This window comes from Cynocephalus volans, chromosome 17 (genome assembly GCF_027409185.1).
Source record: "Cynocephalus volans isolate mCynVol1 chromosome 17, mCynVol1.pri, whole genome shotgun sequence".
In the NCBI taxonomy this organism is placed as follows: Eukaryota; Metazoa; Chordata; class Mammalia; order Dermoptera; family Cynocephalidae; genus Cynocephalus; species Cynocephalus volans.
Window position 1 is genome coordinate 16901099 of NC_084476.1, and position 26686 is coordinate 16927784.

The 26686-nt window shown below is 43.7% G+C and overlaps 1 protein-coding gene across 7 annotated transcripts in view; it reads left to right on the plus strand.

Moving 5' to 3' along the window:
• The window catches only part of CDK5RAP2 (CDK5 regulatory subunit associated protein 2), a 180901-nt gene that overhangs the window by 145703 nt on the left and 8512 nt on the right, over nucleotides 1-26686 (plus strand). For 6 of the 7 annotated variants that reach the window (XM_063081771.1, XM_063081777.1, XM_063081774.1 and 3 more), the window contains 9 exons: nucleotides 1368-1540; nucleotides 6081-6200; nucleotides 10530-10646; nucleotides 12718-12907; nucleotides 13877-13998; nucleotides 15116-15364; nucleotides 18207-18290; nucleotides 19297-19556; nucleotides 22391-22534. In XM_063081771.1, coding sequence (XP_062937841.1) covers nucleotides 1368-1540; nucleotides 6081-6200; nucleotides 10530-10646; nucleotides 12718-12907; nucleotides 13877-13998; nucleotides 15116-15364; nucleotides 18207-18290; nucleotides 19297-19556; nucleotides 22391-22534 — 1459 coding nt within the window. The remainder of the gene's footprint in view (nucleotides 1-1367; nucleotides 1541-6080; nucleotides 6201-10529; nucleotides 10647-12717; nucleotides 12908-13876; nucleotides 13999-15115; nucleotides 15365-18206; nucleotides 18291-19296; nucleotides 19557-22390; nucleotides 22535-26686) is intronic. The other variant, XM_063081776.1, reaches the window with a different exon arrangement.

The following is a 26686-nucleotide window of genomic DNA, read 5'->3' on the forward strand; positions in this document are numbered from 1 at the left end:
CTTCTCAGAGTGGGGCCAGTCTTAACTGAGATCTAAAGGATGAGAGATGAAGGGGCCAGGGGCTGTCGGGAAAGTGTCCGTGCCTGAGGCGGGGGAGACATGGCCCCTTTGAGCAGTGTGGCTGGTGCAGAGAGCATTGAGGCTGGAGAGGCAGGCTGGGACACGCTGGGCTGGTCCTCAAATGCTGTGTTAAGAGTCCAGACTCTATTCTGCAGGAAAAGGGGAGTCTTTGAAGGAGGGTCAGCTGGGACTAGACATGATCAGATTTGCTGTTTTGGAAGACCACTGTGGTGGCTCAATGAAGGGGTTTGAGGGAGGCAGGGAACCTCTTTTAGCCCTCCTCAACCAATGTGTCCCCCTTTTCCATTTCTGACAGATTCATTTTCTTTCCTTCTGTTCTACCTTTTTCAGCTGTGGGCTTAGCACTCACCTGGGTCACTCTCAGGCTAATTAAATGGGTGCCCTTGGCCTGTTCTATACTTTGACAAGCCAGCAGGAAGCCTGTGCATCCATCATGCTGTCTGGACAAAGTTGTGTCTGGTGTTTACCTGTTAATGAATGCATTGCAGCTTTGGAATCCTTTGCTTTTGTCTGAGCTCATGAATAATGAGACTGTGGCCACTGACAAGAAATAATAGGAAAAAGTGAGAGAAAAAAAAGCTTAAATTAAGGAGCTTATCTATAATGGAGGTTCACGTGGGCTTTTCACAGCATTCAGGATGTTTTGCCTCATGGCTTAGGTGGTCCTTGGAAAATAACAAGTTAATAATCAGATAATTTCCAAAATGATGATATTGGGATCGACTTGGGGACCATGAGGGTTCTGAGATTTTTAAATCCATAAGGCCAGTTCATAGTTTTGGGCTGGATTCCCACATTCTCCTGGGGCCTTGGAGCCAGATAGACCTGGTTCAAATCTGAGCTGTGCCACTTACAAGCTGTGAGACAACTGGTTAGTTTATGATGCGCCTCAGTCTCCCCGACTCTAAGTGAGGATAGTAATCCGTCCGTGAAAGAGTTTCTGTGAAGACCAAATAAGATCTAAAATGGTGGGTACAGTGGGGATTTGGTAAATAGCTGCCATAGACCCATACCCTCCCGTGGGTTACTGCCCTGTAAGCCAGACTGTGGGACAGGCACAGTCCCCTCACTTGCCCTTCTTCATAGGCTCCAAACTCAAGCCCGCTGAGCCCTTTTTGTATTTATAATGTCATTGCTTAACACTGTAGGGAAACAAAAAGTCTGTCTGAAGTTGCAAACGCAGGGAAGTTACAAAGGATGAAGTAATCTTAAGTGTTCTTAAGTTGTGGTTCTGGCTTGGGATTTCAGTGTGGGAAATGATTTCTCTTTCAATCCCAATGATTAAGGAGTGAGGAAGACAACTTAACCTACCAGCATATTCTACCTGAATCTCCTGAGCCTTCAGCCTCTCATGCATTGTCTGATTATGAAATGTCTGAAAAGTCCTTCTTCTCGCGAGACCAGAAGCAAGACAGTGAGACTGAGAAGACTTCAGTTATGGCAAATAATTTTTCTCAAGGTAAGCTAAGCTTACTAAGTGTTTTAAACATGGCCAAATTCAAACAGTAATTTTCCATCTTGCCGTAGTAAGCAGAGTGTGGTGACATTTCTCTGATGAAAGGTGAGAGCCAAAGCTGGTCATTCAGAATAGTGTTTATCACTGGAGAAAGCTATGGTTGTCAAAAGTGTTGGTGATTGGAGAAAAGTCATTTTTATTTTTTCAATGATGATTTACCATGTCCTTGCTCTTTTCTAACAGTGGCAGACTAAAACGCACTGGAGTTGTGTGTCCATGCAAGTTTGGTTAAGTTCCTGTTGTTTCTTTCATACCTATCCTAAGGCAGGATCAGTTCAAAGATTCTTCTGCTTTGAATTGTACACATTCCCAAGAGTACCTTATCCACTGATAATTTCTGATATTTTTGTACAAATATGAAATTTGTGATTGTATAGATCTGTTGTGTTTCCCTTTAGTGTGACCCTTGGCCCATTGGGTCAAGCCTTATTTGTCTTAGTTCATTTGAGCTGCTATAACAGACTGCCATAAACTGGGTGGCTTATAAACAGAAATTTATTTCTAACAGTTCTAAAGGCTGAAAGTCCAGGATCAGAGTGCTAGCCAGCATGGTTGGGTTCTGGCAAGGGTCCTTTTCCAGGTTGCAGACTGCCGTGTTCTCAGTATATCCTCACATACAAGGGCAAGAGAGCTCTCTGGGGTCTCTTTTTTAAGGGCACTGATCCCATTCATGAAGGTTCCACCCTCATGACCTAATCACCTCCCAAAGGCGCCTCCTCCTGATATCAGATAGGGGCTTACAGTTTCAATATATTAATTTTGGAGATACAGACATTCGGTCCATAATGCCCTTGTTCTGTCTCTGACCATGGACTGAGTTGGTAGAACCAGCCTCTCAAGGAACCTGCCCCTTATCTCCCGTTCACCTTTTCTGTACGTGCAGTCTTGATACTCTCCTGTAGGGGTAATTGGTAGGGCTTAGTCTTTGTAATCCAATATATTTCAAAGGTACAAGGAGTTATATAGACCAGACAAGATAAACTAAAGATCAGCAAACTTTTCCTATAAAGGGAAAGATAGTAAATACTTTAGGCTTTGCAGGGTATGCAGTCTTTTGCAATTACTCAGCTCTGCTGTTGCAGCACAAAAGCAGCCATAGACAGTGTAAACGAATGGGCATAGCAGTGCACCAATAAAACTTTATTTATAAAAAGATTTGGCTCACAGGTTGTAGTTTTCCAACTGCTGGCATAGACTCTGTACCTTATCTGCCAATCATCTGGTCCCTCCTTTCTACCAATGGGTTGTTTACAAGGCACCCAGAGTGGACTTCATTTAGCACAAATCATACATTGGCGCGTCCCTGCTAAAAATTCTTTGTTGACACTTGATCACGTAGAGCATTGTTTTCAAAAATTGGAAATCTTTTTTTAGCAACACGACCCCTTTTGCAGATGAAAATTTATGTAGAGGCTCTACCCAATGTGTAAAGGAGATACCAGTGGAGCCTTTGTCTCCTTGGTGGCCTCCGAGACTCCTTGAGGATACTCAGCACCTAGAGCACCACAGTGTGAAGACATCTGGAGCATGAAGTGCACATTCTCAGTGTAACTCAGGTGTCAATTGGAGTCCTCCAGCAAGCAGTCATCTAGACCTGATTTCTTTGGATTTCTGGCTGTGTCCCTCTGCAATTTATGTGACTTCTGAATACTTGGTTTTTTCTTGGCCAGTTCTGGCTCTACATTCTGCTTTCCCCTAATTTCGGTCAGACCATGAATTATTTCCCTGTCCCTAGTGCCACCTCCTTCTGCACTGTTACCAATACAGTGTAGAACTCAGTCCCTTTCCAAGAACCCCTCCCCCTGGACCACTCTCATAAGGCCTTTGTGCAGACTTGATTGAGGGTTTGAGCAACTAGAAGGAGGGTGGTGGTTACAATGCAGCAACCCAAGTAACTTAAATGAGAATATTTAATGTTCTTTAAAACTCTCCTGCAGTGGAACTGGGCAATTCCCTCTTCTTCCTCCTGACTGCCTCTCACCCTGTCTGCCACCCTAACCTTGTTTATTTCTAATGTAGAGCATTTTAGACATCTCTTCTATTTCTTATTCCTCTGGGGACCCATAACTGTGGGTTCATTATGTCCTCTTAGTGGATTACCAGGCACTTCCTTGAGTGGGGACGTGTTCTCTGGAACCATCCTATTACAACCACTGTTACTTTTTTAGTGTCTTTCTCTTTAGCCTTTTATCCGCTGCATCTGTTTTTCCCGTTGTCATATTTGTAATCTGTGTAGAGAGATAATTTAGTATTTTTCCTTTTCTCACTTAATATTATATCATAAGCTTTCTGACATGTTGTTACATAACACCATTTTTAGTGATTTAGAGTAGTCCATTGAATGGCTGATCTCTAGTTTTCCTTATGTTCCCCTGTTGGACATTTAAGTCATTTTCAGAATTTCACAAGTGTAAACATTACTGTGGGGAGCAGTATCTTTGAACATGAAGCTTTCCCCTTATTTTCAGGCATTTCCTTAACATAGATTTTTATAAATTAGAACTACTAGGCAAAAAGTGTATACTTGTTTTGGGTGGTGACTTCTTATAGTATTTATTTATGGTCTTAAAGAGTTAGCATTTGTTACAAGGGTATTATTGTTTGAGGGACAGATATTTTTTTCCCATTTTGTAAAGGCTGGTATAGTGTTTCCTTCTCCTCAGTGTGGCTGCATAATTAATGAATGGTGTCCGATTGACTGGGAATGTCTCCTTAAAGTGCAAGTGATGATTTCAGCTTCTGGCCAAGGGCTCAGTGGAAGATGACGTGTATCAATGGCTACTGATCATTTATTACCCCAAAAGGCAGCAGTGTGTGACTTGGATAAACCAGCAAGGACGGTTGCAGTCAAAATAGATAAGTTGCTGACTGACTCTGACCTGACTAGCCACCAGAAGAAGATTTGCAGGGCACCAAGGCAGGAATGGGGAGGTATGGCGCTGGGGTGTGCCAAGGGTTTGTTGCAGGCAGAGTCCTTCAGTGCTGTACTGCAGCAAGAGCCGCAGACATTCCACCACATTACTTGCCACACTTCTGGCATTAATAGGAGATACTGAAGGTCTGGGAATTAAGTCATCTCATAAACATTCAAATTCATGGCAAAATTACTATTTAATTAGGAAAAGATCTGTAACATTGTGCTACTTTTAAGTGAAAGTCATTTTGGAGGAATTAAAACTGGGTCATAACATTAGTATAATGTTTTAAAACAAACATTACTAAGACATACTGAGTATACCGTAATTGATGAATTAAAGACATTAGTTTTGCCTTTGGATACTTAATGTGATTATGCTTTAAACACTGACTCTAAAATCCTACCTCTGGATTGGAACTCTGCTTTTTTCTTTCTTTGTTAAAGTGAGATGTGGTGGAGGCTGAAAGAATAATACATGCTCATTTTAGAAAATGTGGAAAATGTTTAATTTTTATGTTATTAAATATTATATTAAAATGTAATATAGAATTTTTGAAAAATCTAAAATCTACCACCCAAAGACAACTGCTGTTAACATTTAGGTGTATTTAGGTGTATTACCTTCTTTTGTATATTTGAGTCTTTCCTTTCTTTCACATTTTTTAGTAGAGTTGTGATTATTTAGAGTAACCATTTTTGTATCTATTTAAAGATTTACCATAATGATATAATAATATATTCCATGATATTATATAGTCCTCATAACATGATTTTAGTAGCTATGTAATACTGCATCATGATGGATATACTACAGTTTATTTAACAATTTGAGTTATTTCAGGTTTTACTGTTATATACGATACTAAGATGAACATTTTCATGCATTCTAGCAAACGCTGATCAGCATCTCTGGTGAACTCTTTAAATAGAATCCTAGAAGTAGAATTATTTGGTAAAAGACACCGGAAAGAACTTTTCTAAGGCTGATGATAAAAATAGTCCCAAAAGGTCATATGCATTTTTACTCACACTAACGGGATGTCCTCTTGAGATCCTTCTTATTACCATTCTCATTAGCATTGTTTTGCTTTATTTTTAAGTCTTAAATTGGTAAGTGATAAATGGATAACATATTCCTTTCAAAAAATTAGTCTTGAAAATATCTGGATTCATTATGAAGGTAGTTTAATCAATTCTCAGGCAATTCAAGCAGACTTGAAAGTGATCTGTTAGTTTTGCCATAAGGAAGATTTTAAATTAATATTTGATATTTAGAAGAATAAAAGGCTACATTAGAGTTAGCATTAAAATTGTATGGAATATAATTTTTCCATGTGATGTAAAATATCTTCCTCATGGAGGCCTACAGAGAATCATTATAGAACCGTGTCTGTGGGCTGTGGGAAATAGCTCAGCCTTCCCATGTCTAGGAAAGAATTGCCAGTAGCTGACTATCTTAATACATCTAATACTATTTGGAATTTCAAGATCCCTGCATAATCTATAAATTATTTAATTTGTTGGGGGCTTCAGACTTTAAATTAAAAATGCCCTTCCTTCCTGTAGACTTACTAATGGAACATATACAGGAAATTCGAACTTTGAGAAAACGTTTAGAAGAGTCTATTAAAACAAATGAGAAGCTACGTAAACAGCTGGAACGGCAAGGGTCTGAATTTGATCAAGGTAAGGAAGAACCTTCCCAGAGGGCAGTGCAAGCCTGAGAGTGCTAGAATATTTGCTAGAATAAGCAGTCTGAGTAGAAAGTAGGTACTTGATAAATGTGAATTTCTCCATCATTGGAGAAGTCTGCCAGCTTCTGGTGTCCTGAATTGTGGTTGGCTGCTCATTTGACTTTAGAAGCTCTAGAGAAAGAGGTAGGTATTTGTATTAGTTTATTTTTCTGTTGCTCATGAAAGAATACCTGAAACTGGGTAATTTATAAGAAAATGAAATTTATTTCTTAACAGTTTTGAAGGCTGTAAAGTCCAAGGTTGAGGGGGCACATCTGGTGAAGGCCTTCTTGGTGAGGAGTCTCTATGAGTCCCGTGGTGATGCAGGCAATCACATGGCGAGAATGGCAAAAAAGGGCCTGTTAATGTGCTTACTTGCTCTCCTTATAAGCCATCAGTTCATACCCATGGTAACCCATGAAACCATTAACCCATTAATGAATTAATCCATTCGTGAGGGCAGGGCCCTCAGGATCAACCACCTCTTAAAGGCCCTACCTTGCAACACTGCCACACTGGGAATCAAGCTCTCACATGAGCTTTGGAAGGGGCAAACATTCAGACCATAGCAGTATTTTAAAATAAAACAAAGCAGTATTTTGTCTTTTCATCAATAATGGATTATAAGAATATCAGCATTTCAGCAGTCTCGTAAATCTCACATGCCACTCAAAAGGTCACCAATATTCCTGCATAACCACAGTTAGCTCTGAATGGAATGGTCTTCCATGAAGAACTTAAATTTTTTTTTCTTTTCATAGGTAAGACATTCACATGGTTCAAAATTAAAACCTCCATTCTTTACCCATTACCCCTGTTCTTCCTTCCCTCCTCCCCACTTCTGTTGGTTTTCTTCTGTATCCTTATAGGAATTTTTAAAAATGCAAATATAAGTATGTATTCTTATTCTCCCCCTCACTTGTCCAAAAGGTAGCATACTCTGTATCTACTAGTCTGTCCCATTTTTTGTTGAACAGTATATCTTGAACATCTTTTCTTATTGCTCCAAAGAGAGTATCCTCTTCCATAAAGAACATATCTTGAAAGCAGCTTGGTACACTCAGGAAAGCCTGAGTTTGGGAGTTGGACTGACCTGGGCGTGGATCCCAGCTCTTCTGTTTATTAATTTTGTGGCTTTGAGTAATTCATCCCACCTCTCCCATCTTAACTGTTTCATAAAACAGGGTCATTGTGAGATCAAATGAGGCAATGTTATAAATAGCGCCTTGCTCTGTGTCTCACTCAATAAATGGTTGTTTTCCTCACCATTATCAATTCTAGCTTACTATTGTATTTTGTATAACATTACCAGTTTAACATGGCAAAGCTCTGGGGACCCTAATGTCATTCCCATTTTAGAGATAAGATCACTGAGTTCTGGAAAGATAGTTCTCTGGCAGCACTTGAGTCCTTGGACCCCTGGGCCAGTTCTCATTCCTCTTTGGCCTGTCATAGACATCAGCCTGGAAGGACATTATTCTGGAGTACTGTAGGTGCTGCAGTTTGCAAGGTAAACACAATAGCTCCCTTACTCCTGTTCCCTGCCACCCTCCCTCCTTGCCTCCCCCTCACTCACTCCACCCCATCCTGCATCCTCCCCATCTCACCCTCAGGGAAATTGATTAATCTGAGTTATTAGTTGGATCAAACACAGGAAAGAAATACATGCCTGGGCCCTTCACATTCATTCTTGGTAATGCCTGAATTAGATTCATTCTGTTTTACATTTTCCCTGGCAAATCCAATTATAGAATTATTTGGGGGCTCAAATGGCCACCAGCTACAATGGAGCAGGCAGTTGCTCTGGAGAGTAATTCACTCTGACAGGAAGGTTTACAGAAAGGCATTCATAAAGTATTTACACTGGTGGGAAGACGTGCTGTTCTCACCATGTTGTCACAGTCTCCACAAAGACAAAGGAATAAAAGGGGCTCTACCCCCACTGCTGTGAAATGTTCACCTTGGGGGAGTGGGTTTGAGAAAGGCGTGGCTCCTGGTAATGTTGAGGTGGAATATTGTTAAAAACCGTCATCTCATGTGTTAGAGCTTCCAGCTTGTCACCAGTTACAGGAGCTTCTAGTGATGGCGTTCAGAAGGAAGACTGACCTCTTAGCAGCAGAAGTAGACCTTGCTAGCTCAGGTTTGGCTGCTTCGGTTTAGACTGTGTGAGGAACTGTTCTTTGACCTAATTATTCCTTTCAAAAGTGACTGCCTTAGCTTTGGCCATTGTAGACTTCTGTAGAATTTTTCCTGCCTATTCAGGTTACTCTTTGATCCTATTTTGGCTGCAGTCTATCATCCATTGTGATATTAATACAAATGGAAATAGCAATAACAACGTCAGTCATTTTCATTGAGCTGATGGAGACTTAGGGAAGTTTTGTGACTTGCCTGAGGTCATGCAGCTATTAAAAAGCCAGAGCTATGGTTCAAAGCCAATTGTCTCTGAAAAGATACCAGAGTTCATAGGGGGCAGTGGAGGAGGTTGGTGGGGAGAGACATATGTGAATAAAAAATTATATGACATTGTCATAAGTGAATCTTTAGCACAAGAAAAGGGAATGCTGCAGAGTGGAGCAAGTATGACCTTCTGGGAGAATTGCTGTCATACCTTGCTTACAAGGAGTTTGGACATTACAGGTGCTTGGTTGTGTACCAGGATGCTTTCAGCTGCAGATAACAGAATATGAGTAAAAACTGATGAAAACAACAGGAGTTTATCTTTTCTTACATAACAAGAAATCTAGAGGCAGGTAGTTCCATGACAGGTTTTATGGCTCAGTGATAGCTGGGTTTAGGGTTAATATCTGTGATGCCTGTAGTAATTATAAGCATCCCATCCTCTCAGGACAGTGTCCAAAGCATGGGGAAGAAGAGGATGGGGCTTCTCCCTGTCTTTCTCTTTCCATCTGGGTGGAGAATCTTTCCCAGAAGCTCCCAGCAGACTTCCTGGCAGGTCTCATTGACCAGAAGAGGCACAGGACCATGTCCTTGTTATAGATGGCTGGAAAAGCAGATCTGGCCTTTTGGCTCTGTGGTGCAGGAAGTGGACTCAAGCAGTATGGAAGATGGGGAGGGGAAGCATCTGCCTGCCACTGGTAGAAGGAGCCTTGCACACAATAGGTGCTCTCAGGAGGGTCCCTGTGAAGGTGAATTGTGTATGGTGCAGGCATGTAAAGCTCAGAGGGTGGGGAGTGCTGGGGTGGCGTGGCAGGGGAGATGTCTGACAGAGGTGGCATCTAAGCTGGATTTAGAGGACAAGATAGGATTTCAGGAAGTAGACAACAGCTTGGTGAGGTGTGTATAGGTAAGGAAGTGACCTCCAACCCAGTCTGTCGAGCTTTAGACCTTGGTCTTCACAGTATACACTTGGAGGCAGTGAATTTGAGCTAAGAGTTGAAAGAGTGGGATTTTGACAGGTAAAGAAGGTGGTGGGCATTCCAGCAATGGGAATGCCTCATTCTGCAAAGTCAGGGAGGGGTATGACCACCTGGTGTGTTTTATGCACAGAAGTGGCCCAGTGACTGCATTTAAGGGCGCTAGGGTCCAGGGTAGAGAGGGAGTGGGATATACCATGAGATTGGAGCTAAATATGGACATCCTTGGATTCTAGACTGAGAAATTTGGACCTGTGTTTGTTTGATTGTCTTTCACAGTGGTGGGTCATCAGATGTTTTTGAGCAGAGAATCACATGAATGGACTGTGTTTAGGATGATAACCGCATTGGCAGAAGAGCGGGGAGGCAAGGTTAGAGCAAGGTGTCGAGGCCCGAACTTTAGGGACAGAAAAGAGGAGGCCAGTGTCTGAGGCATTTTGGAGGAAGAGTCAGCAGTTGTGATTGCCTGACTGGTCAGGGAAGAGAGGGGAGTTTACAATGGCTCCCAGGCTCGAGCTCGGGCTAGGGATTGTGGTGATACCATTGCCTGAGGTGAGAAATATATGCGAGAAAGCAGGGGTAGAAAGGTGGCCCGAGGTGCCAGGCAGCTGGATATAGGGATTTGAACCTCAGGAGAGATATCTGTGAAGGTTGATACTGTCACCCACTCACCCCACTCCTGGCCCAGGTTTCCTGCTTTGTTTACCCTTAGGACAAGTAAGATGTGCTCCCCTCCTTTGAAGCTCTCTCTCATTTCTCATTGGGGTCTGGTAATATGTAGTTCACGGGAATGATTTTTCAGTAAACAATGAGGAAACTCAATGTGCAAAGCTGTTTTCTAGAAAGTTCCATTCCTACTGACCTGGGGCTCATCGATAAATCACTGTTTATGTTTGTTTTTATAGGTTCTACAAACATTTTTGCTTATGGTTCAGAGCTACATAACTCTCTGACATCAGAAATTCATTTCCTGAGGAAGCAGAACCAGGCCCTCAATACGATGCTCGTTAAAGGATCCAGAGGTAGGAATTAAAGGAGCCACTTGTAGCCTGGAGCCCCAAAGCCTTCTGTGTCTTGGAATGAAAGCAGGCGTTGGAGTCTGACCCGACCTAGGTTCGAATCCTGTGGCTCTGTGATGGCTTTACAGCATTACGCAATAGCCCTCTGAGGTATTCCTGTTTTACATCTGAGAAAACTGAGGTTCAGAGAGGTTAAGGAATACCTTACCAGGGCTGTGTGACAATTAAACTGTGTAAAGCCCTCAGCACAGAGTCTTTCATAGGGACTCAGTAAATGTTTATTTATTTGTCACTCCTCGCCTCTATACAGCCACCTCTCCTTTGTCTTAATTCACAGTGGGAGAGAGAAGGGCTGGAAATATATTACTGCCAAAATCTCAGCCAGAGATTTCCTACTGTCAGCAAAGTGTATCCAGGATTTCCTACAAAGATACTGTGTCTCAATTGCTTCTATTTGGAGCTTAGCTTTATTTGGAACTTTCACTTACGTCATCTTTCAATACTTGAAATAATTCTGGAATGAGGTGTTATTAGCCCTATTTTACAGGTTAGAGGTTATTAAACTGAGGCTTAGAGAGTTGCCTGGTCTCTGGTAACAGAAATAGAAGGTGGGTGGAGCTGGAGCTTGAGCCAGCTCTTCCCACTTCTCCTGGAGGATACTGATGCTGATTTTGTCCTAAGTGATGAGACTGGGGTTTCTGTAGGTCATTCATTCACTCAGCAAACATTTTCCATCTCCTGTTCTATGTCAGGGCTGTTGTAGACTCTGATATAAAAATGAATGGGACCTGGTCCCTTTCCTCAGTGGACTCATGGTCTGATGGGAGAGACAGACAACCCTTGGCAGGCCAGGGCCATGATAAGCCATGATAAAGGCAGTCTAGGGAGCTGTAGAACCCTGGAGAAGGCTTCCTGACCCAGGAGAGGCTGGTCTGCAAGAGCTGAGTCTTCAAGGATAAGGAGGGATTAGCCAAGGTGCCTAAGATTTAGAGGATCAGGATCTTCTAAATAGAAGGAAGAGAGCAGACTAAGGCCTAGGGGCTGGAGGTGAGCAGAGTATAGACCAATCAGGAGTTATATGGAGCTTGGTATGTCAAGGGAGGAGGTGAAAGCTTGCTTAGAAATTACTGTGTCACAGTTAAGAATGGAGTCAGAAAACCTGGGTCTGAATCCTGGCTCTGCCACTTACTGGCCGTATGACTGTGAAGAGTCTGAACCTCATCAATCCGTAGTATCCTATCTGGAAAATGGGGAGAATAATAGTGCCTACCTCAAGCTTGCTGTGAAGAGGAAGTGGATGATACATGTGAGTGTAATGCCTGCACTGTTCGTGCTGATACATGCTCGCTGTTGTCACCACCAGCACTGCTGACAGAGCATTCTTGTGTCACACAGCCTCCAAAGTGCTTATGAAGCCCTGAGCTAAGCCCTTTGCAGATAGTAGCTCAGTTAATCCTCACAACTCATGTGAGGAAACTGAGGCACAGTGAAGTGAAGAACCTTGTTTAAGATTATGGAGTCAGTAAACAGAGCTGCACTTGGACCTGGCCACTCTGCCTGAAGCACCCTGCTGTTGGCCACTTTGTCTCCTCTGCCTCTGGGTCTATTTTATTCCCTAGGAGGAGTCTGTCCTCATGGTCTGCAGAGTGAGGGGGCTCCAGGGTACCCTCTGTACAGCCCTGCTGGCCTCCTGGTGGGAGGCTGTGGAAGGCTTGCAGACTGTCCCAACACCCATGGCCAGAGTTGTGGGCCCTATTTCTTGCTTCTGTCTGTGCTTTCTACCCACTGTTTGCTCTGTGAAGGCAAAATAACGAGGTTTGCATGGCCCGTTATTTAATAGAAAATTAAACAGGCCCATTTCACACCAGTGACGTTTAATCCGCAGCCTTGATGTTGACAGATTTATCTGCCCAAAATGCATAAGATAATTGGAATGCCAAAATCATAAATGTCAGATTAAATCTCATTCTTTTTTGTATTCTTGGAGTGCTTGAGCTGAAGTGCTATATTTGTGTAATAAGGTTGGAAAAAACAAATGATGTCCCTTCTCAGAGGCGCTTTTTTGCGTTTGCAGATAAACAGAAGGAGAATGAAAAATTACGAGAGTCTCTCTCCAGGAAGACTGCGAACCTTGAGCACCTTCAGCAAGAGTATGCCAGTGTGAAGGGAGAGAATGAAAGGCTGCAGAGGGTGGTCAGTGAGAAGGAGAGACACAACCAGCAGCTGATCCAGGAGGTCTGCAACAGCCGCAACGAGCTGAGCAGGTAGTGGCCGAGATCACCCGGCCCCTGTTGGCCAGGCCCCACGGTCATGCCCTGGGGATGCAGCGGTGGAACAAGGCACCCTACCCTAGCCCCTGCCCTAGTGTGCAGGGACAGACAGTGCACACAAACCCATCGTATGTCTGGTGGGCATAAAATATATGGAGAAAAATCATGTAGGAAAGGAGGAGAGGAGATTGGGAGCAGGTTACTATTTTTTTCCTTGATGGATCAGGGAAGTCCTCTTTGAAAAGATGCCGTTTGAACAGAGAGCTGAACACAGTGAGGGTGTGAGAGCTGCAGCTAGCTGGGGAAGGTCTTTTTGGCAGAAGGGGCATGGTCCTTGAGGCAGAGTGGCTTTGGCCTGTGCCAAGCAGAGCAGGGAGGCCAGTGCATCTGGAGAAAGGGCCATGGAAGGGGCTGTGGGTTTTTACCCTGAGTGGGATAGCAAGCCACCAGGAGGTTCTGAGCAGAGGAGTGACATGAGTCTGCCTTAGGTTTTAACAGGATCAGACTGATCGCTCTTTGCAATTTACCCCGCTCGTGAACGCCCCACTCTTTTAGAGTCCCATCCTCATGCTCAGTTACCCAGGGGGTGTGGTGATGTAGTCAGATGATCATCTTGTCACAGACGTCCTGGGTTTAAGTCTGGGCTCTTCTCCTGAGCCGTGCACCCCTGGATAAGAGACATAACCTTGTTGAATGTCACTTCCTTGTATCTCTGAATGGAGGATTAGAGAGTGCCTACCTTTCGGTGTGTCTGTGAAGATGACATGAGATAACGTATGTAAAGGGCTGGGCACAAGGGGCACTTGGGAAATGGTGGCTGGGACTGGAATTCTTAATCATACTTGTCAGGTTTTTGTCAGCACTCTTCTGGCTGAGTGTGGAATTGGCCTGCTCTGTGGGGTTTGAGTAAGCTGCCCTGAGGTAGAATTAAACCCTCCTGTGCTGCTGGTGGGTCCTTTTCAGGGTGCAGGAGGAGGTGAAGTTGAGGCAGCAGATGCTCTCACAGAATGACGAGCTACTCCAGTCCCTCCGAGTGGAGCTGAAGGTGTACGAGAAGCTGGATGAAGAGCACAGGAGACCGAGAGGTACTGGGCGCTCTGGTCTGATGCTCTTCTTGTCCTGGGGCTTCTGTGTCTTGGGTGTGAGCTCACCTAGGCCACAGGCAGCAGGAACAGCAGGGTGCAGTGCTCCTTCCTGCAGTGTTGCCATCAGACCCCAGGCTTGCCTCATGGGCAGAGAAGGTATATTTTGAAGCAAGCTCATTGACCCACCCTTTTTCTGAAGCTGCAGCAGGAAACATGGAAGGACTTAGTCTCAGGAGTCAGGCCAGCATGGGTCTGGACTCTCCCTCCCTCATTCCCGGCTACATGACCTTCAGCAGGTCACATCACCCTTTGGGCCTGTTTCTGCCTCTGTGAAACATGTCTATTAATGTCCATGGTGTAGAGTTGTTGTGAAAGTTGAATGAGACCATTTCTTAAAACCATCCTAGTACAGTACCTAGCACATAGTAGGCACTCAAGAAATAACTTTCGTTATAATTTTCCTGCTCGTATGTAATTCTTTTTCCCCATTCATTCAGCAAATATTTGTGGAGCACCTCCCACGTGCTAGACATTGCTCTGGGGATGGTTGTTGGCCTCGGTCCTCTTTATACCCCAAGAGAGATACCAGATCAGAGTGAATCGACTATAAAGTCGAGTATTTCAGAATCAGTACTGAGTTGTGGCAGGTTTTTTTTTTAAACTAATTTTCCAGATGGCTTCTCCCTATTGAAAGTTTATCTAGAAAAGGGTCATCTCACAGCTTTCATTTTCTCCTCAAGTTGCTTTTCTTATTCTTGCTGTTGTGCCTTTTTAATATACTGTGGCTCTTAAAAATCATCCCCTTTCATTCTATAATTCCAGCCAAATAGATTTTATTACTACTAGACATAATTTCGGGGTTTGGTGTGCAATTTGCTAGGCTTTTATGGCCAGAAATGAGAATTAATTTCTAGCTCTTATTTAGCCTGTGGAATAGCAGCAATTAAGTCTGCCAATATTTTTGTTTTTCAAGTCAAGTTGTTATTTTAAATTGTACCTAGTTCTTAGGAAGGGGAGGGTGAGGGTGAGGGTGGTGGCAGGTTTAAAACGCTGCTGAGTTCCTTTGATGGCTGACCCTTTGATCGTGGAGAATGTAAAGGCTTCCCTTTGTTTGCAGAGGCCAGAGCAGAGGTGTCAGGAGAAGGCTGGAAAGGGCAGGATCCTTTCAGTGACCTGCGCGGCCTCCTGACAGAGATCCAGGCCCTGCGGGCACAACTGGAAAGGAGCATCGAAACCAACAGCACCCTGCAGAGCAAGCTCGAGGAGCAGCTGGCGAAGGGGGCAAAGAAGGCGCAGGAAGGAGCCTCCACCCTGCCTTCTCAATCCCTGTCCATCCCCGAGCAGCCCATTCAGCTAGACGATTATGGTACTGCATGTGCCTCTCCTCACTTTCTGAACATGCAGCTCTGTGCCATCTGTGTGTGACGTGAACTTCAGAATGATGTCCTGGCCCTATGGAGGTGTCTTTCCATTGACAGCAGACATGCTATACCCTAGGAGCCAGGGAATCTGACCACTAATTAGCTGTCACCTTTGGCAAAATGGTGTAATCTCTGTCTGGGGCGTCTTGATTCTCAGGGAAGTGGAGTTTGGGCTTCCAGCCACCCACATTGCCTCTGGTCATGCTCCCTCCCATCCATTTAGTGCTGCCCACAGCACTCTGATGCTGAAATCCATTTCAGTCCCTCTTACTGCCTTTAACAGAGAATCTAAACCTCTTACTCTGGCTTTCAGTGTCTTTCAGGATCCAGAAAGCATCCTGGTAGGTTTAAAAGTGGTTCTGTTTTGCACTTGGTGTTGTGGGTTTATTGTCTAGCCCTGGAGAGGCTGCGTAGGGTAGCAGAAAGAGGAGAAAACACCTCTACAACTTGCCCAGCACAGGGCCTAGAACAAACCAGCAAATGTTGGGCTCAGAGCAGTCAGCCAGGCCATTCTCTTTGGTCTATGGGGCTTGCCCAAAGTGACACAGCAAGTAGGTGGCAGAGCTAGAGCTAGAAACCATTTCCAGCTTTGAGTCAGGGCTGTTCTTGAGCCTCATCTGAACTTCTGGAGCCTCAGGTGCTGGGGATTATCATCCTAAACCCCACAGGGTGGGTTGTGCCTCTGGTGGGACAAGGAAAGTCAGTGTATTTTATAAAGAAGTACTGTACAAGAGTTTGGACTTGTCTTTTCTTGGAATGGGAATGAAGTCTATTGCCTTTAAGTTAAAAAATAAACATCTGTTAAGGAGCACCCAGTCTGCTTTAGAACTTGTAGTGATTGGTTCACTGATTTCTCCTTGATAAGGATTTTAAAATTTTAACCAAAAAGATGCCGTAAATAATATGAAAAAAAAAAATGAAGGAAAAAAAATCCTTCATGATTCTACACATTGATCATTTTCTTGACTTTGCATGTTTCTTTTCATTTGTTAATCAGATACAAGCATGACTTCATATTGTTCAAATTGTTTTTTGTGCCATTCTGTGTCCTTTCTTGGCTCATGTTACATCATAGATATTTCCCAATATTATATCATAAATGTTCCTCTTGCTTGCACATGGGCTTCCTAAAGATTCTTTATAGATTGTCAGTCATCAAACCATTAATTATCCCATTAATTATTAAAGTGGTCTCTGATTTGGAGCTTAATAAACATCAGTGTTAATATGCTTTTTGCTGTTAAACAATATTCTTAGAATACAGTTTTACTAGGGGAATCTCAAAGGGTTGCAAATGTGCTGTATTGCCGCCTGTTAGATGGTCTTTGCATCAACAGTGTATAAAGATAGTGGTTTTAGCGTGACTTCATCAGCATTGAGCATTATTAAATATAGGTGCTTCTGGCCCTTTTGAAGGCTTTGAGATTATGGGGGTCTGCTAGGGAAAATTGAAGCAGGGAGAATGTCTGTGCTTGGGGTGCTCTGGAAGGAGACTTGGGCAGCTGATGTGTGGAGGCCATTGAGCAGCCTTTACCTGCTTTTGAGATTTGTCCAGAGGCGGCCCTAGGCATGTCTGGCAAGAGGCATCCAGGAGAGAGCACTCACATTCATGGTGCCACCTCAGTACAAAAGTTCTCCAGTTGCCTTGAGTCAAGATTAGAATTATATCATAGGCAGCAACTTTTTCCTTTGCAGAAGACTTTTCAGGACTGTATTTAAAGCACACTTGCTTGAAAGTTCTGTTCTCAAGGCCACTGTCTTTGGCTGAGAGTGATTCTTCTCAGAGCCCAGCTCCACTGAGCCCTGGGAATCGCAGTGCACTCTTGGGATATGCTGGTGTGCAGTCAGTCCGCCCCTAGGGGTTGGGTGGGGGAAGGAGCTCAGGTGGAGATACTAAGACCTGCACACAGTCCTTGCTCTGCCACTGACGTGCTGGGTAATGCTGGGCCGATCACTTCCTGTCTCTTCCCCTTGGTCTCCCCTTCCATGAAACCTGAATTACAATTGCCATTCTGCCATTTCAGATGATGTGAAAGTGCTTTCCAAATTATGTGTTGTGCAGGTCATCTGTATAGCATCTGTTAATTTTGCCTACTTATAGTGTTTCAAATGTGTCCTCCTCCAAATCCTATTGCGGGTCACTCCTCTCTCGCTTAGGTTACTGCAGCATCCTCCAGACTCACTCCCCTCATCCAGAACGTAGATCTCAGCCTGACATTGCCCTGCCTACGGCCCCTGAGTGGACTGCAAAGAACTCATGCTTGTGGCCTCGTACCCTACTACTGCCTTTCCTGGCAGCCCAGCCTTGGCCATAGGAACTGCTTATTCCTCCCTGAATGATGTTTCACTCCTCTGTGCCTTTGCACCTGCTCATTCTGCTGCCCGGCATCTCCTTCCCTCCTCCTTCCCGTAGGTCAGTCACAATCAGCCTTAAAACATAACGCAGGTGTTAGCCTTGGGGAAGCCAAGAGGGGGTTAGTGCCTCTCACCTGAGCTCCCACAGCCCCTTACTTTCCTCCCCCTACACCTGATCCCACTGAAGTGAAACTGTCTGTTTACTTGTTTGACAAGAGGGTTCTTCTAGAGAAGGGGCCGGGCCTGTTCACTCTGACTCCCTGTGTCCTGCACAGGGCCTGGCAGAACAGATGCCCAGTGAAGATTTCAGTGAGTGCTTGTGTGCATCTGAGTAAATCAGTGTGTGTATGTGGATTCTGTTCTCATTTACTTCTCTCTCTTATGCTGATGCCAGTGAAACTGACAGTTTATTTTTCTTCCCTTGTTTTTTAGATGGTGACAAATGTCCTGTGGCAATTGATAATTCATTTGATCTGTTTGATTCCATCCAGGCAGTGACACTGACACCAAAATCGGGTATAAAGCTGAAGCCTGTTGGCAACATTGGGTGTGGTAGGAGGACTTTTTAGATTGAAGAAAAGGGGGTCCCTGGTCCCAGCTCCTGGAGGTTTGGCAGGGAATTGGAGTTTCAGGTCCTCAGCATCTCTAGCTGGTGGTTTCCTAATCCAAGCCAGTTACTCCATTCCTAGGTGTAACCAACCTCAGCAACTTCATTGGGTCCCTGTAGCCTTAGATTAAAGTGTGACCACCTTAGTGTGGTTATTGAGGCCCTCCAGGATGCAGTCCCAGTGGGCCTGTCCAGCTTTATCCCTCTGCACTGGTGTACCCACACAGATGGGTCACCACCCTGCAACCAGGCCTGTACTCGCCTCTCACAGTGACTTTCAGACCCCTTTTGACCCAGTCTCTGCTAGTCACAGTCCTACTACTTCTTCAAGACTCATCATGAGCTCTCTGTGAAATGACTTTCCTGTTGTCCCCAGTCAGAATTATTCATCAGTACTTCTGTTGATCCAAAGGTAAAAAGCAGCAGCAGGCTTTTACCGCTGTATAGCGTAGTTCTTGCTACCTGTTCATTCAAGCTCAGCTGTTGCTTTTTCTAGGCAGCCTCCCCTATCTCTCCCTCTCTGCAAAGATGACTGTGTTTTCTCTGAGCTCAGGCTCGTTATCACTGCTGTTGTACCTCCTGCAGTGCCCATATTCCCATTAGACCCTGGGCTGCTGGAATGCAGGCACCAGCTTGATTCATCTGTGGGTCTTCTGCAGAGGGGGCAGTTCGTAAGTGTTGGTTGAATTGACTTCAGCCTCTCCCACAAGATGAATTGTAAGCCCAGTGTGGGGTAACACACAGATTGAGGTCCAGAAGGCAGTCCTCTTTTCCCTTCTGAGTTTGTGTTGAGTGGCATTTGGACATGGAGGCGTCGCTTAGTCCTCCTAGCTGACTTCAACATTGTAGGCTCCTTGAACACGGTGTGCTGCCCCAAGTAGGTCTGACATCTTGCCTCTCATTTTGCATGTTCAGAGACTCCTCCACTCTCTGGGAATGACATGGACTCCCTCTCCTGCGACAGTGGAAGCTCAGCAACCAGCACCCCATGCATGCCCCTCCTGGTCACTGGCCACCGCCTGTGGGCCAGCAAGAGTGGCCGCCACATCCTGGGCCTGATTGAGGACTATGATGCCCTGTGCAAGCAGATTAGCCAGGGCCAGAAGCTCCTTGCCGAAATGGACATTCAAACCCAAGAGGCTCCCAGCCCCACAGGTCAAGAGCTAGGAACAAAGGTACCGTGAGCAACAGAGCTGGAAGAAGGGTGGTCCTCAGTGGGAGCAGGAAGTGGGAGGGGTTGGCTGAGGGCACTAGGAGGCAAGTGGCGCCATTGTCCTTGGTAAGGCCCTGAGAAGAGGGACCAGAAAGTGTAGCCCAGGAAGGCCCAGAGGTCAGGTCCAGTGGGGGGCAACTCATTGAGGTTTGTACCATGTGTTACTACGACTGCTTCACTGGTATCTGCTGTACTGCTCCCACGACGGCCACTTTTCCTCCAGTCTCTCACTCATCCTTCTGTCCACCTGCCCTTCAGCGTGTCTAGCCATTCATCCGCCCAGTCCACCTGTCCATCCCCCACCCAGTCCTGTGTGCTCAGGCTCTGGGGCTGCTGTGGTGAAGACACAGGTTCTGATCCTCAAGAAGCATACCCTACCCTACCTTCATTTCTACAACTGCTTTGTGAGCAGCTTGCCAGTGAGACATCCTTCATCCCCCTCAAGATTCTTGGCAGCTCCTGTCTCTTCTTGCACAGGAGCTTTTTATATGCTCTTTTAGTTCCTCCTCAGAACAACCTGTGCAGTTGGTGATGTCATTCACTCTTAAGAGGCTGAGGTGAGGTCACTGGCGGCGATCGGTGTTTGAAGCCAGTTCTCTGTCCTCCACGGGGCCTCTTTCTGGGTCCTGAGGCTGCTTCACTTCACAGGGCAGCACTGGTCACCTCCCTCACCACTTGTCCCTGGGTACTGACTCCAGGGACTTCTCACTTCTGCCTGCTTCCCCATTGTCATCTCCCGCTGTCCCCCCGAGTGTTCCACTCTGAACAGGCTGGGCCGTGTGCCGTTGTCCCTGCTTGCCACCCACGTCCTATCGGCAGCCCTGGCTCTTCTTGTTCCCTCTGGCTGGGAACTCCCCCGGCCTCTCCCTCCCCCCGTTCCTCGTGCTCTCCCCCAGGATCCTCCTCATTGCACAGTTACCTCGTGTCGAGGGCCCGCGCCAGGTACTTGAGGTACCTCTACTCACGCCCTGCAAAGTTCAGCCACCTTTCTTCCCTGCCCCCACCAGACTGGACCAGACCTCTGAGCTTCCATGAGTTGCATTTTTTGGTTCCTCTTCTCAGGTCCTAACAGGAGATATTTGAGCCCCCTGCTTTGTGATACCTGTTTTTACTTTTTGTTTTATTTTGTTTTACTATATTATAAAAATCAATTTTGTATTTTATATTCCACTAGTTAATAAGCTCCAGGAGAGCAGGGATAGTGTCTGTTTTGATCAGTGTTGTATATCCACTACCTAGTGCAGAATCTAGCATGGAATAGGTGCTTAGTAAATATTTGTTGAATAGATTAATAAATATGCATAAGATTATTGTTCTTTGCTAATTATTATCTTTATTATACAAAAGCTAGAAACTCTAGAAAAGCATAATAACAAAACATCTATAAAAATACCACCTAGAGGTGAGCACTTCAAATTTTGATTTGCAGTTAACCATTGAACAGTGTGCAGGTTAGCGGTGCTGACTCCTTGTGCAATTCAGAATCCCTGTATAACTTTTGATTCTCCCAAAACTTCACTGTGAACAGCCTACTATTGACCAGAAGCCTTGCCAATAACATAAAGAGTCAATTAACGTATATTTTGTATGTTATATGTATTGTACACTGTATTCTTACAATAAAGTAAGCTAAAGAAAATGTTATTAAGAAAACCACAAGGAAGAGAAAATGGATTTACTGTACTGTATACATATTTATTGAAAAAATTTGTGTATAAGTGGACCCATGCAGTTCAAACTCATGTGGTGCAAGGATCAGCTGTATATACTTTTAGGTCATTCGTAAAATTCATCAAACCTACTCATAAATACATGACGTTCATATATTTTGGTTAACATCATATTCATATTTTTTCTGTCTCATTCAGTGTTTTCTAGCACTTGACTTTTAATGGCTGCCAAGTAAGCTAATAAGTGGATATCCCATCATTTATTTACTCTGCACTTGGTTGTTGGACTTGTGATGAGCATTCTTATACATAAATCTCTGATCATATTTTTGATTAGGTATGAAGTAGAATTGCTAGTTCAAAGGCTGTGAACTTTTTAGGGCTCTTGATGATAACATAATTGCTGTATTACTTTTTTAAAAATTCTATCTCTGTTCAAAGATTGAGCATCTGTTCACTACACCTTTGTCCTTCATTGAATATTTTTATTTATAATGATTTTTTGTCAATTTGATATCTTAAAAGGGTGTGTTGTTTTATTTTTGTATTTATTTTATTACTTGTGAAGACAAATGCTCTTTTAATTTCTTTTCTTCCTCTTTTTATGCATTTCCCCTTCTCTGGGTCACATTCTTTGTTTTCTCATGCCCTTTACATCATCCATTTTTTATTTGCATCTGCCAGCAGAAAGGGCGAGAGAGATTTTGCAAGGCCCCTATATCATATTTGTAGTAAGCAGGGCTGTTTAACAGGGACTGCTAATGACAAACACATTTATGTTGCTTCACCTGCTGTTGGTGTCACTTGCTCCGGAGATTCTTTGTGGGCGGCAGAGTGGTGTGAGTGGCTCTACTACAGATCCTCTTCTTGGCGTAGTTACTATAGTTAATGCTGGTGGTTATTAATCATGGTTCCTGATTGGGCTAAATCACCGCTGAAATTCTCCCATAATCTATAATTCATCAGTCTTTAAGAACAGTAAATTGGTGTCGTGTGGCACCAGGCTCTTGCTCAGCATGTGAAACACAAGCCCTGCAGTCTGGAGATTTATGCTGCCCATGAAAGCTTGCTTGTCCATAATCTTTTTCAAGACTGCATGTAACAGCCTTCTCATCCGTCTACGTAGGGTTCATACTTGGCACCTCTGAGCAAGTTTGTCACCAGTGTGAGCACAGCCAAGCTGATCCTGGAAGAGGCCTCGAGGCTGCTAAAGCTTCTCTGGAGAGTCTCCCTCCCCACAGATGGCCAGGGTACCCTTCATTGTGAGCAGGTAGGTGATGACACATGATTCCAGGCTCAAGGATGCTACTGGGTCCTGTGTCTGAGTGCTCAGCCCAGGACCTGGCCCACAGTGGCTGCACCTTTGGGGCGTGTGTCAGACAGAAGTGAAGGCACCGTGCTTATTATGGCTTCACAGTGTTCTTACCTGATCCCCCAGCACCCCGTGGGCTCGGCTTGCAGCTCTGACCTGCCTGTGTTCCGCTCCTGTGGCATCTTTGTTAAGTGGAACCCTGTCTGAAAGCATAAATATCTGAACCCAAAGTTTATCTTTTATTTTATAAGCTTTAAGTCCCAGTTTGTCCTCATGGACTAGTTCATTCTTTTCTACTCATAATTCCTTTCATTTTAGATACCTTTCTCTGGACCTTCTGATTCCTGTTGATAGCTTTCATCATCATATTTGAGTGGGTCTTATACAAAATCTGTTTAAACTACTTAGGAATGACAGGCTTCAAATCAGGAGTCAGGCGGAGTGGAAGCTACCCCCTGATTTCTGTCTGTGGGATTCATGTAGTATTGTGAGAAGTTGAGCACCCACTCTGGCTAATCAGAGAAGCCTCCCTGAAAGAAGGAGCATGCAGGTTAAGGAAGAGTTAGAACTCTTTACTTGCTGGCCTGATAGATATTTTCTGCTTCATTTATCTAATTTATAAATTCTTGTCAAAGGCCAGCAGGAGGGCAGAAGGGAAATTTGCATTCTTTGTCCTTACCTCATTTAGTTAAACCCCTTTTGACAGCTCTCAGATCTATCAAATGTGGCCGTGGAGTAGCCAGTAAGTCAGCTCTCTCTGCTCTGAAGGTTCTAATGAACCTGTCCTGTTTCCCTCTTGGGATCCTGGGGAGTAAGTTTGGAGGTACTAAGCTAAGGAAGTTCATAACCATTTGTTGCACAGAAAAACCATTTTTTACCCACTTTTAGCTGGTGTGGGTGTCGGGTGGAAGACAGAATGTCTGGGAGGAAGAGTGGGACTCACTGGGTTTCTAGCCCCACATCTGCCTTTCCTTTCTTCTGACCCAACAAGCACTTTTCCATCTTAGGCTGAGGTGACACAGATGGTCTGACTGCCTGGAATGTTTCATACCCCACTCCTGGCTGGCTCCTTCTCACCTTTCAAGTCTTAGCCTAATGTTACCTTATAGTCGGAGGACTTCCTGATCACTCAGTCAGTGTCCTCTTCTGTTTCCTCATAGCACTTATCACAAATTATATATGTTTGTTTACTGTCTATCTTCCCCTAGTTCCTTTCAGAGGACCATGTCTATTTTGTTCATGTTTTTGAATGAAGGAGTGATTTCTTACCGTACTCCCAAACTAATACTTGCCTTGTATGATTTTTAAAGCAACCATGCCTGAGCTTAACAACTGACTCTGAATGCAATGTTTTTGTCCTTAGCACATAGTAGTGCTAAGTGTTAAATAGAACACTTGTACGGTTCTTATTATATATGTGTGTCTGTGTACACGCACGCACGTTTATAATATATAAGATGCAGACACACAAAGATTGTACCCACATTGATCCTCCTCTGCCTGCAAATTAGTCCAGGGACTGGTCATTCCTCATGACAGTTCACCTCTTTTTTCCAAGGGTTTCTTTGGTAATTGATGATGCTCACTTTAGAATCATACATTTTTTTAGAGCTAGAAAAAGGACCTTAGAGATGTTCCAGTATGGTTGCTGGTGTACACAGACCCCCTGTGTGGTGTTAAATTGCCTCTAGCCACTTTTCTGTCACTGCCTATGTTTCATACGGTGCTTTGGTTGGTGTGGAATGTGTGTAAATCAGATTTCCAAGTTTTCACCAGCAACCCCAGTTGTTTTTTTACTACCTGGCGTTTTCTCTGAGTGTAGTTAATTTGCCTTTTGCATTTAATATACCATCCCATGCAGTTCATAGGACTGCACTGGAAAGAATGTGTCATATGCATCAGTTTATCTAAGAGAATTGTGTGGAGGGATACAAATATAATAATTTTTAAAAGTGGAGGACAAAACAGGCTACTTGTAGGGATTGGAGGGGAGAGATTGGAGGGTTAGATTTCTGTGAATAGACCTTGTTTTATAGATTTGACTTTGAAACTATATAAATGTTTACATAATTATAAATAAAGTAAGTAAAAATGGGGAAAAAACCAATTTCTAAAAATTTATATAGCAAGATGAGAAAAACAAACCTTACTGTATATGGCATTGGGAGTATAACTGCACAAAGAAGAAACATTTTAATGACTAAAACACGGTAATTTGACCATACATTCCTAGTAGGAATACTCTAAGGGCAAAAAGAACTGGGAAAAAAAATAAAATTAAACTGTTTTCAGTGGTTATATTGTTAATCATAATAATATTTATTGATATTCTGAAGCTAATACATTTGTGAGATAAAACAACTGTTAATTTTATCAGGAACTGAGATTTTTACTGTAAGAGAAAAGACATAAAATCAAAGAAATGAAGACCCTGTAATCCTAAATTTGAATTGCAATATTAGTATGAACTCAAAATGTATTTTCTGTTATAAAAATTTACTCTCTCCACATAAAAGACTTTAGAAACAATGTTCGATCCAGTGCCCATGAGCCCCCCTAATGCCCAAGTCGTGGTTTCTAAGTACCTTTTCCCACTAAAAGGAACTAGGGCTCCTTGAAAAAGTGGCTTGATTCTAGGTCTGTGGCAGGAAATGTACAATATGAACTTAGAATATATTTCATTCTAGATTGGATAAGGAAACTGTGGTATATCTACACCATGGAATACTGCTCCGGCATAAAAAAGAATGAAATTCTCCCATTTGCAACAACATGGATGAGCCTGGAGAAACTTATGTTGAATGAAATAAGCAAAGCACAGAGGGATAAATACTGCATGTACTCACTCATATGTGGGCGCTAAGAGAGAAAGAAGGAAGGAAAGAAAGACCACAGTGGTGCATTGGTCTTGCAGAGGGAGAGAACATCCCTTGGGCTACAAAGTGGAGTTGGAGGGGAAAGGGGAGGTGGAGGGAGGTTGGGAATAATTGGGTGGGGAACACGGGGTACAAATGGAATTTGTGGTAATGGGTATGCTGCCAGTCTGAATCTGGCCCCCACATCATGGACAGAGGGGTGACAATCAGCTTTGTATCTCATGAATATTCATAGCCAATTAAAAAATAAAAGGGAAGAGGGAGGGAACCCTATAGATTTTTTTTTTTTTTAGAAGACATACACTTTTATTATGGTATCTACTAAAAACCAATGTATGTGATATTCTTATGCAAAACAAAGGGAATTAAAAAATGATAACTCTCAACAGGTCTGAGAATGTCTCATAAGCACACACACAAAAATACAACTAGAATACAGTAATAGAGGGGTAAGATTTTAGACTTGGGAGTCAGACTTCCTGGGTTCAAATCCTGGTGGTACCACTTTACTAGCTGAGCTACTTTGTGAAGGTTTATTTAAGCTCCCTGGGCCTTAGAAAATAGTGATAATGATAGTGTTGTTTTCAGATCTTGGCACAGGATCCTCTTATAGGACTCTTCTCATGGCTGCTAACATAGTTTTTTTTTTTTTTTTTTTTTTTTTTTTTAAATTTAATTTTGTCGATATACATTGTGGCTGATTATTGCTCCCCATCACCAAAACCTCCCTCCCTTCTCCCTCCCCCCCTCCCCCCGAACAATGTCCTTTCTGTTTGCTTGTCATATCAACTTCAAGTAATTGTGGTTGTTATATCTTCTCCCCCCCCCCCAGTTTTTTTTTTTGTGTGTGTGTGTGTGAATTTATATATTAATTTTTAGCTCCCACCAATAAGTGAGAACATGTGGTATTTCTCTTTCTGTGCCTGACTTGTTTCACTTAATATAATTCTCTCAAGGTCCATCCATGTTGTTGCAAATGGCAGTATTTCATTCGTTTTTATAGCTGAGTAGTATTCCATTGTGTAGATGTACCACATTTTCCGTATCCACTCATCCGATGATGGACATTTGGGCTGGTTCCAACTCTTGGCTATTGTAAAGAGTGCTGCGATGAACATTGGGGTACAGGTATACCTTCGACTTGATGATTTCCATTCCTCTGGGTATATTCCCAACAGTGGGATAGCTGGGTCGTATGGGAACCCTGTAGATTTATAGTAGTTCTCCAAGTGTG